The 13,750-nt window shown below is 33.2% G+C and overlaps 2 protein-coding genes across 6 annotated transcripts in view; one reads left to right on the top strand and one right to left on the bottom strand.

The window, feature by feature from the left end:
• Window positions 1-2,496: 2,496 nt before the first annotated feature.
• LOC143251608 (SCAN domain-containing protein 3-like) lies at window positions 2,497-3,995 on the bottom strand. Its single transcript, XM_076502878.1, has 3 exons — window positions 3,690-3,995; window positions 3,383-3,577; window positions 2,497-3,102 (listed from the first exon to the last, which is right to left on the bottom strand). Exons 1-3 carry the CDS (start codon window positions 3,993-3,995, stop codon window positions 2,497-2,499), a joined length of 1,107 nt encoding a protein of 368 aa, XP_076358993.1.
• A 4,914-nt stretch (window positions 3,996-8,909) lies between these two features.
• LOC143252459 (uncharacterized) overlaps window positions 8,910-13,750 on the top strand; it is a 58,923-nt gene continuing 54,082 nt past the window's right edge. For 4 of the 5 annotated variants that reach the window (XM_076504621.1, XM_076504617.1, XM_076504620.1 and 1 more), the window contains exon 1: window positions 8,910-9,283. In XM_076504621.1, the coding sequence (XP_076360736.1) occupies window positions 9,131-9,283 (153 nt within the window). In that variant the 5' untranslated portion in view covers window positions 8,910-9,130. Of the gene's footprint in view, window positions 9,284-10,532; window positions 10,679-13,750 lie in introns of all 5 variants that reach the window. The other variant, XM_076504618.1, reaches the window with a different exon arrangement.

Raw genomic sequence — 13,750 nt, 5'->3', positions numbered from 1 at the left:
CAAATATAGAAATTTTCTTATATTACTACAATAACGTAGAAAACACATGGTTTGTGTACTCACCATACTAGTCCTACCTTTTTTTAAAAAGACATTTCCTCAAGCCGACATCAATATTACCTTTTTAGCCACTTAGAGGAATAACTTTCTCAAAGATCTGAAAAATAATTACGTTTAGCGAAGTCTCTATTCTATTTGTTATGACTTATTTTTAGTTCTTATTTCTGCTTTTACACATAAATTGCTAAATGTTATATAAACATTTTACTATACTAAATATAGTGGCACTAATATTATACTTTCTCAAATGTCTTTTTCTAAGTGAATGACTGACTGTAGAACAAATCCAATTATCTATTTAAACTTTTCAGATTTGTTGTTATATAATCCATGCCTAAACAAACAAATATCAACGATTACCACTTTGTGTTTTTCATAACATCCGATAGGGGATCAAAACATCTTGGATCTTCATTATATCATTCTGATTTACTTATGTAGGTATAAAGTACAGTCTCTTGGCTAAACTACCCATATGTTGAATATGTCTTTAATCAATACCATATGAATCTGAAATCCCTAAAACTCAGAAGTTCACATATCATTTCAGGCATAGTGACACCAAAAGGATACAAAGCATGGTTTTACGCTGATGATTTTATGGACCTTATATAATTCTAGTGTCATGTTTATATTTGTGGACACGGGATGGCCAAGTGGTTAAGGCGCTCAACTCGCCATTCGAGGGTCACGGGTTCGAATCCCCGTCACACCAAACATGCTCACCCTTTCAGCCGTGGGGGCGTTATAATGTGACGGACAACCGAACTATTTGTTGGTAAAAGAGTAGTCCAAAAGTTGACGGTGGGTGGTGATGACTAGCTGCCTTCTCTCTAGTCTTACACTGCTAAATTAGGGACGGTTAGCGCAGATAGCCCTTGCGTAGCTTTTCGCGAAATTCAAAACAAACAAACACATTATTCGCTTTTATTTTGCATTTTATGTAATAACGTATCATACTAATAGTCCATTTCACTATTTAATTTCCAATATTCATTGTTTGTAATTCCTATATGTTTATCATTTTTGCATTCCCACAATATATATATACAAATATATCCAAAATCATTTACACATATAAAATATTTTTAAAATTTTGTATTTACATGACAAACTTTTCATTTTAAGAAAATGTTTTAACTTAATTCAACTCCTCTCCTCACAGCTGGCACATAACGTTGTTAAAATTTGTAGAATGTTGGCCTGGTGGTTATGATGGTCAATTCGCAATCTTCGGATTCCAATCCCTGTCACCGAAAGTACCCGCCCCTTCAACTGTGAGGATGTTATAATGTTCAATTAATCACACATTTTGTTATTAAAAGAGACACCCGACAGTTGGCGGTGGGAAGTGATGGATAGCCCTCTTTCCTGTAGTTTTTCACTGCTAAATTATGGGCAGATAACGCAGATAGCCCTCGAGTAGCTCTGCGCGACATTAACAAAACAGTACAAAATGTTGTACTTTCTTCTTCCAGTTCCTGTTATTTTTAATTCTATCATAATAAATCATTTACTGTTCAATATATTGATCATTTTAATTGGTCTACATAATAAGTAAAATATAATTTCATAGCAAAATGATGAAGCACTGAAAAAAAAATCATGGAGGACATTTCCAACACAGAAAAAAACAACTAATTTTGTAATAGATATTTGAGCTCATAAATGTTACTGCTTGATTTTTACAAACTTTAACACAGTTTTACTGAACTGGAACCTAATTCAAATAATAGCCAATTAGTGTTTATGATGTAAGATAAACTTCGTTTGAAAGATGGAATTTATTTCTGAGATAAATGATTACTTATAAACTCAATTACTTTTATAAGACTCGTGATGATGTAGCGGTACTCGTGAAAGCCTTTTCACAAAAGCATTAAGAAAAATCCATCTTGAAAACAAAAATGTCGTATTTCATCACCAAAACCTTATTTCAGAAAGGAGTAGCTCCACCTTTGCATTATCTCAGTCTAAACCAGTGGTTCTCAACCTTTTTTTACCCATGATCCCCTTTTCCCTTCTTTTTTTCTTGGTGGACCCCTTCATAACTATTGGTCATAAGAAGACAATGTTCTATATTCACTAATATAAATTTTGAGGTTTTAATAATCAAAGAAATAATATATAATTAAGCTTTATTTTTAAATGAAAACTAATCTAATGCAAATAAAGTATTCTACAACAATTATAATAATAATGATAATTAGTAATAATAATAATAATCAAAATTATTGTGATAATAATTCTTTACCAATATCTTGTATTACAATATTATAATGTTTCTTCCATGGTCAAGCCCATGGAGATCAGAGCTCTTCAGGCAATTGAATTCACTGCATCATTTATTTATGTACACTGGTTAAAATTTTTGATAAACCAGTTAAAGTTAAGTGTGTGATAAGAAAAAAAAAAAAAAGAGATAGGCATATTTATTCAATGAGATCCCTGTGGTTGATGCTGCGCGGCGAGTTTCTTTATATCTGGTTCCATCGATGTTAATGATAGTCGAAGATCACCTCTTTTCACAATGTCAAGTCTATTGCGAGCTTTTGATAACAGTTGAGAAACACGACTGAATCCCGATTCAACAAGATAAGATGTTGGAAAAGCAATAACGTAGAGCTGTGCTTTATCCCAGAGCAAAGGGAACTTTGTAGCAACATCATTTGTCTTCCATACATTGTACTTTCCATCTTTGAATTGTGCACGCATTATTTCATCACTTTGTAATTCGATGAGAGGCTCTTGCAAAGATATGTCTATATCGGCAACATTAACTTCGAAAGGAATTGAAACCCAGGTCGGTATAACCATCATGAGTAGGTCACTAAACCGAGTTTGCATATCTTCATGCATATTTTCCATATATTCACCATATAATGCAAGATCTTCATCTTGCAAATCGCTGCTAACAGAGGCCAAACAAGGAAACTGTTCAAATGCACGACGCCTGATATTATTCTTATACAACTGTAGTTTCCTCAGAAAAGCAGCAATAGCACTTTTACTAGATATCAGATCAGAATCTTTTCCTTGTAGCTGTTTATTAAGTGAATTCAATTTTTCAAATATATCTGATAAGTAAAACACATCACATTTATTTGCAAGCAGCTGTTCTCCAAGTTGTGTGTTAGCAAGAAAGGAAACAATAGAATCCCAAAGTGCAATGAAACGCTGAAGACAATTCCCCTTTGATAGCCATCTCACCTCTGTATGTAATACAAGCCGCTCAAACTCTTCTTCATTTTGCTTACATAATTCATGAAAAAAGGCGGTCTCGGAGAGAATTTGATTTAATATGGTTAACTACTTGTATTACGACAGTAAGGGCATCATGCAAACGTGCACTCATTTTCTTTGCAACTAAGTGTTGACGGTGTATCACGTAGTGAACACAAAATACTTCCGGGACAGCTTTTTTTAAATGTGCAATAAAACCTTTGTATCTGCCTGTCATAGATGGTGCACCATCAGTAGCACAAGCGATTATATTTTTGAGTGGAATATTGTTTTCCTGGAAATAAGTAACAACTTCATTAAAAATTGTTTCACCTTTTGTGTCTGTCACAAGGCTTCTAGCAAAAAAGCATTTCCTCCTTGGGTCCTTCATCATTGTTAAATCTAACATATGCTAATAAAATGGCCTCATTATCTCTTAAAGTGGATTCATCAAGTTGAAGGGCAAACTGTTTCACTTGCAAATGGGCTATCAATTGTTTTTCTACATCCTCTGCCATTTCATCAATGCGTCGTGACACAGAAGAGTTGCTTAAAGGGATGGAATTAGTAATTTCACTTGCATTTTGTTTCATAACTGACGAAATTATAACAGACACTGCTGATAGAATTACTGTTTCACCAACATTATGGGGTTTTCCTGCCTTTGCTATTATTTTGCTAATTTCATATGATGCCAGTAAACCATCACTCATTTTATACACTTTGTTATTAAACAATTGAGACACTGTTTTTCTAGCTTGGAAATCATCACGAAGTTTTTTAAAGTATTCTACTGGTTTATCTTTCTCTCCTGTGTGCTTCTTTTCTAGATGGATTTTTAGTTTACAAGGTTTCATACTATCATTTGAAAGTACATCCATACATATGAGGCACATTGGTTTCGTTTCATTATGTGGTGTTGGAATAAATCCGTAAGACAAATATTCAACGGAGTACTGTCGGCACTTCTTTTTACTTGGAGCAGCCATGGGATGTCTGAAAAAAAAAATGTATATATATATATACATACATACGTACATACATATATATATATATAATTAATATATATACAGCTGGTAATACAATTATTGCATTTCATAATATCTAACTATATATATTGCTATTCATTTTTAGAAATTTTTCGACAAATAAAACACATATTCAGAAACAGAGTGCATGGTAAATGTTCGAGGTAAAACTGGTAAATAGAAATGTTATAGTTAAAATAACTTGAATGATTAAAAAAACTATACAAGCCATTCATTATTATCATTAGGGTCACCATTGACATTTTTAACTGATAATTATATCAGATAACTGCCAAGATATGAATTGATATTTGAAATTTGTATCAAAATGGGTAAAATTTGCCATTTTTCTCTTCAGTCTTTTTATACTTTTATGCTGGGAAATAATTTTTTCATTATTGAAATGCAGAAATTAAAAAAAAAATACGAAAGAATGTCTGTACTAGGAACTTTTAATATCTCTTACCTTTTCACGATGGAGTTCAACGTTAAACTGAAGTGAACTGCTTGGGTCAAGTCGACATTTTAATAGATTTTCCCCTAGAAGGGTTTGACAGATTGAAGTATTTCTGGAATAAATTCCCTAAGGAGATTAGTATGGGAGGGCGAAGGTCAGACAGACAATATAATAGGAAAAGAACCGACTGCCTGAGGCGCATATTTAAAACCAGCTCTTATCACTTATTTTTTTCTTTTTTTTATTGCTTTCAAGGCAATTTTCTGGAAATTTTTCAAAATCTAGAAAATAATCCAAATTCGTTTGAATGTCTACTTCAGCTTTTTTCACGTCCAACCAAAATTACAGTAGAAATTGAATTTTTAATAATAAAAACCATTCTGAGTTGGTTTTCTTCATGGACCACCAAAATATCATTGTGGACCCACAGAAATATTCCATGGACCCCGGTTGAGAATCCATGGTCTAAACTTTGTTACTACAGTTGCCACCATCTATTGGCATATATCATTTTAAATAGAGAGCCCCTTCTGTTGCAAATCAGCTTTAAATACAATGAATCTGCTTCTTCTGTTCTTCAGATTGTGTTACAAAGCATTTTGGAGTTGCTCAACTGAACTAAAGTTGAGACTCTTGGATAGCCAAAGTAAATTTTTATATTGCGGAATACAATATTCGATATGGTATATTGCATTAACATGCTTAGAAAGATATTTCCTTTTTGATGTAATTCCATCAACAAATCCAAGCATTAATCATGATATTCCAATCGGTAAGACATTTATAGCTCCATCAACATTGTACAGAGCTTTAGTCTACTACCCCCATCAAATTTGACAACTGGTATGATGAAAGTTACTATAAACACAGACTTGCCCATTTTAAACAAATAATAAGTATCTGAATTAACTTTTTCACCTGATGGAGATTTGTAGATTCTTAACTTAGTTTCTACACTTGAGGTATCATGGGAAATAAAACCAAGCTACTTCAGATGTGAAGAACTGTTATGGGTTGCAACATCACGAAACACTCTGCACACCTTGAGAATGCTGGTCTTTATTATTTGGTTCTCATTGATGTTTAATAGAATAAGGGTCGGGTGTGGGCTGTTGGTAGTGTATATCAAAAGTTTTAAGGTTCGAGATGATATGCTGCTGAGCACAGTTCAGACTTTCAGTTATAGAAACATTACATAAGTTATGGCCAATACCATTATTGGTCTAAAGAAATATAAATGTTCTGGTAATAATGGGTGTTTCTTTTCGATTTGTTGTTAAAATTATGAGAAGACTAATCCTGAACTTTCTATGTAATGTTGTCGTAAAAACGACTTTTACTTTTACCACTTCCTAACGAGTATACAATTCAGACATATCCAGGTAATTCTCTAAATTTGTATACAGGTATTTTTCATGCAGTCAGGACTTTCCAGATAAATCGGACGTCCAAAATTTGTAAAAATATACTAGTTCTGTTGCTTAGGTAAAGGTTGCTATTGCAATGATTATCCAAAGAAGCTTGTATCATCTTGGCTTTGTGTATATGCCTTTACCTTAGGTAAAAAAAGCTCATTTGATGGAGTGACACAGACACTTGCACACGTTAGTATGAGTTAAAAATTCACTCTTTTATATATGTTAATCCGAATAGTCCTTGGTGTCAGTAATTTAAGGACTGTAGGATACTGAGCTACAATCTTGGTCTGACTTTTTAATTGTAGTATTTCATTATTGTTATTTCAATTTTTGATTTGACATGTTTTAGTGCTTAGCCGGCCCGGATCGTAATCTGAGGGTCGTGGATTCGAATCCCTGTCACAACACATATGCCCGCCCTTTCAGCCATGGGGGTGTAATAACGATATGGCCAATCCCATTATCCATTAGTAAAAGAGTAGTCCAAGAGCTGGTGGTGAGTGGTGATGACTAGATGCCTTCCCTCTAGTCTTACACAGCTAAATTAAGGACGGCTAGCAAAGAAAGTCCTCGTGTAGCTTTACGCAAAATTCTAAACAAACCAATCGAAACCGTTATAGATGTTATGCACGTGACGTCATGCAGCTTCAGCTTCTGCAAGTTTTCATACCTGTCTGGGAAATTATCAAGCAGTTGTAATTTATATTTGTATTTTTTCAGTTTGTGGTCTTTTATTTCAATATCAGGGAATGTATTTACTTTCCTTTTGAGATTGGAAAAGTAACTGAAGTTTCTTAATAATATGTCTCTTTGAAAAAGTCTCATCTTATTCTGAAAGCTGAAAATTGTCTGAGTAAGATCAGAAACAATCTTATCCTTCCCCTGGAGTGCCATCTACAGATGATTCATTAAGTCAGTAATGAACATTAGATCTTGCATCCATCCATTCATTATTTCCCAGTTGAAGATAGAATCTATTCTTTTCTTCAAGAGAAGTAGTAATAGGCTCCAACAAATTCACAAACCAATTTAAGACATTGCTGGTTGACAGCCATCTCATAATGTAATAGAAAGAGACATCACTGGGTTTATCTTCAAGCTCCATTTCTTCTAAAAATTTTTTGAACTGTCGGTGGGTCTTCTCCGAATGAAATCCACAATTTCAAGAACAAATTTCATAACATCTTCATACTTGAAGTACCTGGCTGTCAGGTGTTCACGATGAATAATGCAATTAACAGGGAAAAACTCTGGAATGCTGGGATCACTTTTCATAAGTGCAATTAATCCTGTATCTTTCCCCACCATTGCAGGTGCTCCGTCTGTTGCAACGCTGACGAATTTATCCAGTGGAATATTAGCATTTATTAAGGCTCTGTCAATAGCATTTTTGATGTCAACACCAGGAGTTTTTTCTTTTAGTGCCACTGTACAGCTAATGATTGGAAAAGTTTGAAATACCTGGTTCAAAGCGTAGATCTACGTCCAGCGAAAGAAAGGTGGAATATGCCTATCTCAATGCATAGCACCTACCATGAAACATGGGAGACGCACTGTGATAGTTTGGGGATGTTTTCCGACTGAATCGACAAGGGGGTATTTGCAAAGTAGGTAAAATAATAGATAGCGGAAGTACCATGAGGTACTGATCCGTCGTGGTATATATATACCCGGTATATATTTGAGTATTATCGTTAAAAGATTCTACTACCAGGAAGATAATGACCTCAAATACTCATCCAACCTGTGTAGAAATTACTTAGCTATGAAAAAAACTGCTGGAGTCATTCAAATGATGCAATAGTTCCCACGGAGCCCCGATCTCAATCCAACTGAGCAGATCTGGGATTTGATAGATCAAAAACTTGACAAAACAAAAGTTATTTACAAAGAAACTTTATGGGGGTGTGTTAGAGACATTTGGAGTAAAATCCCAAAAGATATTTTGATTAAACATGTTGCAACAATGACTGAAAGACTGTCTGCAATTATTAAAACAAAAAATGGACACACAAAATATTGAACATTTGCTTAACTCAAGCGCTTCCACTGAGTTTTGTTGTGCTAATCATAAAGATTAATAACATTTGGGTGACTTACCTTCCACTGTTCCTTGAAAGTAGCCATATAATTCCTGAGTTTGTCCTAAAACTTTTCCACAGTACTGTATCGACGTGGGAATCTCAAATTAAACTAATAAACTTAAGTTTTAATAATAATAAACTTTTCCAATGACCACAATCTGAAAAACCTCATCTGGGGGTTGAGCACTAGTTACACACACTCCAGGTTTCACTTTATCTACTGTGTCACTACATTCAACAAAATCAAGAAACTTCATTAGTGGTTAATTTTTGCTTGCTACTTTTACAAATACTTTAAACATCACACAGTTCTCTCAACGCTACGTTTTAGTATATTCACTTTTGTCTTGTAACAAGTAGGCCTAAAGATTTTTATTTTATCGCATTGTTTCACAAAGACAACCCTGTTTTATTATTTTTATTGAAAACTCAACTGAAATTTCATTCGAGATAACTTAAAAATATTTACTTTCCCGCAAAAAATAAACAAACAACTGTTTTTTTTTTACTTTGTGGCACTGTAAGCACTTTAAAGATGATTTACCAACACAAAAATTTACTTTAGTTCATATTTTGGTTAGTTAGAAAGTATATCACAAGATGGGGCTATAATCCAAAAATAGGTGAATACCTCATTTTGGCGCACGCGTAGAGCAGATTAGGTCTATGAAATGAGAAAGTCGTTCAAACTTCGTCTTCAATTTAAATTAAGGGAAGAGAACGACGTATTAGTAGTCGATTGAATATTAAGATACTACTAATCAGGTATGAAGGATGTTGGTTATTGGTTCTTGACATTGAATAACGTTGCGTGTCACTCATGTTGGCAGAAATAATTGCGTTACTGTAAAAGACTGAAAAATGTTACGATTTCTGAGTAAACGTTTTGGTAGGGCGTCTCGAGCTGCTAAAAGCCCTACTCGCGAGACATCACAGCATGCAAAGCCAAATAAACATGTGCTACTTTGTAAAGTTATATTGTTGGACGAAACGGATATATCAATAGATGTACCTGTAAGTATTATTTTTCTGTTATGTTTGTAAACACTTAAACGTTTCAAATTTAAGGATCATTAATTTTTGGAATATTGTCTTTAGATAATTTCCCATGTTTTGTATACACTAGAATATGTATTCGATACACTGAGTAATACACTTCGTTTCAACCTTCGATTTCAAAAGCAGCGTATTTTTAGTGTAGTAGCCATTTTATGTGTCGTATAAAAGTAGTTTAAATGGATGAGTGTATTACTACTACTGGATATACCAAAATACTAATAATGTTAATAATGTCGTGTATGTAGGTTATAACACCAATATTAACAGAGGAAAGTATTGAGATATTTTTAAAATGTCTAGAAATGAGAAACTTTTTATCAGAATAATTTAGTGTATGTACAACTAATCAAACCCTCTCTCTCTTAAACAATCGAATGAATGTTTTACTGACCCATAGCAAGCAATATTTAAATACAGAATAAGTAATTTTATGTATATTTCAAATATTGATTGTGATATATTGTCTTCAGTTTTCTAATTATTAAATGTGTTTATTTAATAATAGCCCATTCACTGACACAAGTAATATATAAAACTTAAACAGCACTATATGAAACGTCAGGAAGTATTAAAACGTACCAATTTTTAGAGATGGTTTTGTAATTTTAGCTGCTCTTGTACAGTATATGGGCAGGCATTAAAATTTAAACTAAATGAAATTAATTGTTGTTCTGTAAAAATATTGAACTATTTATTCAAATAGTTTACAAATAAAAAACACAAAGTTATGTTTATATAACATCTAATAATCTTCGACTGCAGTAGTGCACCAGAGGACATTGTCAGAAGTTTTGATATTAAAAGTAGAGATGAATCAGGCGTCCAGTTTTTTTATAATCATAATACAAACTTCTATCTTGCTAGCGTTTCCTCTGCCAGTTAACAGCGTTAGAAACTACAGTGGACAGATCACCTATAGCCCATTGTGTAATATTGTGCTTAATGCGTAACTTTGAACAGACAATACATAACGTATTCTAATAACGGCCTTAGTCAAGAGTTAATAACTCTTGCAATAATTACGTCACTATTACGTTCATCAGTAAAGTGTGTTCGTAAACAAGGTAGTTGAAAACGTTAATTTAAATACAATATTGTTCTGAGTTAGGATTCTCAACACGCTACTTACAACAATTAAAATTTTAAATTTAGAAGAGAAAACGACATCCGTCCTGTGACATAAAAATATTTTGTATATCCCTAGCTGGTGGAAAGCCTTATGTGTTTACGGAAGATGAAAACCTTCCATGTGGTATCTTATTGTGAGTAAATAATATGCGTAACGCATTAGCAAATTTCCACGATAACAAGCGTTCTACTAAAGAACTTTCTAGAAGCGGGTTGTATGAGGTATTTTATTTGGGGACTTGGCTCAGGGCATTCAAATGCCAGAAGCGCCAATTAGTTTTGTAAGTAACATCAGGTTATATTACAGTAAGATTCTTTTATAAGTATGACTAGGATGAAACAGTTTTAATGTTATTCAGCTTTTTCTCTTTTTGCACAAGAAGTTGTATTTAAGATTTAAAACCCTTATTTTTCCAAAATATCTATGGTGGGTGAGTTTTTCGTGGTTTGGGAAGCTTCTCAACCCCCTACATTATGAAAAGAAAACCTCTGCGTGACAAACTTGAACTCTCCTGGGTGCCAAAATAATGTGATATAAATCGAATCGGAAACACCAACCGCCTACAAACTGCTACAATAATATAAAGTGCATTTTGAATAATCTATATTGTTACGCTTTATAATTTATCCCGGACGAGTATTCGATTATGTTATGTGTTGCGATTTCAACTAGCCAGAAGTTTTGATATACACAGAACAATACGATTTATAATAACGGTTATTTCAAATAATGATTTATATGCAAATATTTTGCAAACCTACAGACAATAGTGACCCTTCTGTCTGGTCTGAAACTAAATATTTTATTGACGGTTCACGATAAACGAGTTACTTTCGATTTGATATCGATACAGTTCATTTAACAGCTCTGTTCTTGGCTGGTTTCACGAGACTTTTTCACAACCGAAGGTAATACAATGTCTTCGTAGAAATACTAACGTCGGAAGTTAATTTACTAAAGTTAAAGCTTTATAATGCTCGAAATCTGTAAACGTTCCTGGTCAGATATATGTAGTTTCCTGACTGATAAGCGTTTATTAAGAGTTATACTTTAAAAACAGCATGAAACTATCTCTGCATGTTGCTATGGCTACCTTTTCTAATCAGTACGCGAACTTCTTGAAAGTTCAGTTGCCAACAATGTAAAACATATTGTTGCTTCTTGCTCTTGACAGTGTTCTACAGATTTAGAGAACAGGCAGGACTTTCATGATACACATTTAATAATAAAAGTTGCATGCATTTCTCAATATATATTAAACTGAAACTAACATAGATATTGAAATAAATATATAATATTAAATCCATTATAACATTTTATAGATTAAATGCTAAAAATATGATGTGCTTTGTTGTATTTTAGTTTTAATATCTCTCACAGTTGTAAAATTTCCAAGCGTCGTACGTTAGGCTGATGAAGAACGGGGCCGTTTAATCTTTATTAATCATTTAAAACTGCTAATCATTGCCATGTCAACCATTTTCATCTCCAAGTTAATTAGTCTAAAACCACAGAAGCTATACCGATAAGCTAGAGGACATTCTATGAATGCTTTTGATAAAAAATATTATACAAATATAATTACACATAATAAAAACCAATTGAATGTTTGAATAATTTAATAAAAAGAGGTAAATAAAACTACTTTCTATAATACAGCCATTGTTAGCATGGTTTATAACCACATAAAACTGGAGTGTACGTAACTCCAGAACTTGTCTTGTTGGTTTGGTTTCCATCTGACGTCAATTGTTAGAGTACAACCAAATAATTTTATTTCGGTTGTTATAGGTGTCAGTCGCCAGGTGCATGCACTTCTGAGGGCAAAACTAATTGAATCTTGTCTTATATTTTGGGGTTTAATAAGGCTAGCAAAGTGAAAGTTGAAATAAACAAATACTTTTAGTTTTGACATTAATTTAGCCACTTAGTAAAAGTTGCTTGATAGCAGTGCTGTATTCTCATAATTCTCATAATAAAGCTTAAGAAGAAAAACTTGTAATTACAGGGAACACCAGATGGTGTCCAAACTGAAAGAATTAAAATACGTTTACACATAAATATTTATACTGCTTATATTTTTTTTTGTAACTACGTTAAGGAAAGACCACGTGCACTGTTGAAATTAAAACAAATCACATTATATGTTTCATATTGGACTGACGTTGGTTAGTGGAACCCAATATATACATCGGAGGATTTATGATACGGACATCGTTGTCACCCAAACTTTCTCAGCACTGTTATAATGGTAGTCAAGTCCCACTCAAATGTTGGCCCATGGTGCTGTAAGCTATCTGCATTTTTGTAGTTATATCAGTTCAAAGTTAGGAACTGATACGTACGCGTGTGTGTGTGTGTGTGTGTATATATATATATATATATATATATATAGCATTTTCAAATTAACGTAAATATTTTGAAGCAAAACTCCAAAGTTATTAAATCATGTATATTTGTCAAATAATATCTCAATGCTATTTTTTAAAATAAAAACAAACCTAATTCTTATTTCCATAAGAAATGTGTTTAGCCAAATAAATGGCAAATAAAAAGTCAGAAAAGTTTTCCATAAAACTTGTTGGGATAAATTTTAGTTTAAAATGGGAGTTTTTACCGGAAACTGATACTTGAAACCGTGCCTTAAGAACACGATCTAATACACATCACTCATCCCTTTCCCCAGCTGGCACGAGGGCAGGGGGAAGGGAGGTGCTGACCTCTATGATGCCAGTACGTACGCGGCATTGCATGTGTTTGGTGTTGTCCAGTTGTTTTTTTCACGCTAGTTTTGCTAAAAATTGACAGCTGTTATAGAACTTCGTGCGTGTGTGCGACATGGAACTAGAATGTATTTCATTGATTTTTTTGTTCATATTAAAGGCACACTTTAACTTTGTGTTAAACGTACTTTTTTATTGTGTATATACTTTTTGTGTTGCTACACCAATATTGTGTGAGATGTATGTATATTATGTTTTTGAATTACTTTGATTTGTAAGGACTTTGTCGCCATGTTAGTGTTAGTAGTATGTAATGTTTTACGAAATTTTATCGTGTTACACTTAGCAAACACACCAAATATTCTATTTGATGTTAATCTATAAAAAAGATTTAATGTAGTTTAACTAGTTTGCTTATATAGAATTATGGCTATTGGTTTCTTCTCTTAAAAAGTCGTACATAACAAGTAGAGATTGTCTGTAGTTTTAGCGTACAAATTTAATTCGAAGGACAAAAATATTGTTGCTAGGGTGACTTAAGAAGTTTTGCAACTGTGTCACATGATCTCC

This window comes from Tachypleus tridentatus, chromosome 6 (assembly GCF_004210375.1).
Source record: "Tachypleus tridentatus isolate NWPU-2018 chromosome 6, ASM421037v1, whole genome shotgun sequence".
Classification (NCBI taxonomy): Eukaryota; Metazoa; Arthropoda; class Merostomata; order Xiphosura; family Limulidae; genus Tachypleus; species Tachypleus tridentatus.
This window is presented reverse-complemented; position numbering and strand designations above follow the sequence as displayed.

What these genes read in the sequence shown, in the direction of transcription:
- LOC143251608 (XM_076502878.1), bottom strand. Translation starts at nt 3,995, where the DNA reads ATGAGTGATGGTTTACTGGCATCATATGAAATTAGCAAAATAATAGCA. An exon ending in AGGCCATTTTATTAGCATAT is followed by an intron (nt 3,578 to 3,689) that starts GTTAGATTTAAC and finishes ACTTATTTCCAG; the next exon opens with GAAAACAATATTCCACTCAA. An exon ending in TGCATGATGCCCTTACTGTC is followed by an intron (nt 3,103 to 3,382) that starts GTAATACAAGTA and finishes CTTAATAAACAG; the next exon opens with CTACAAGGAAAAGATTCTGA.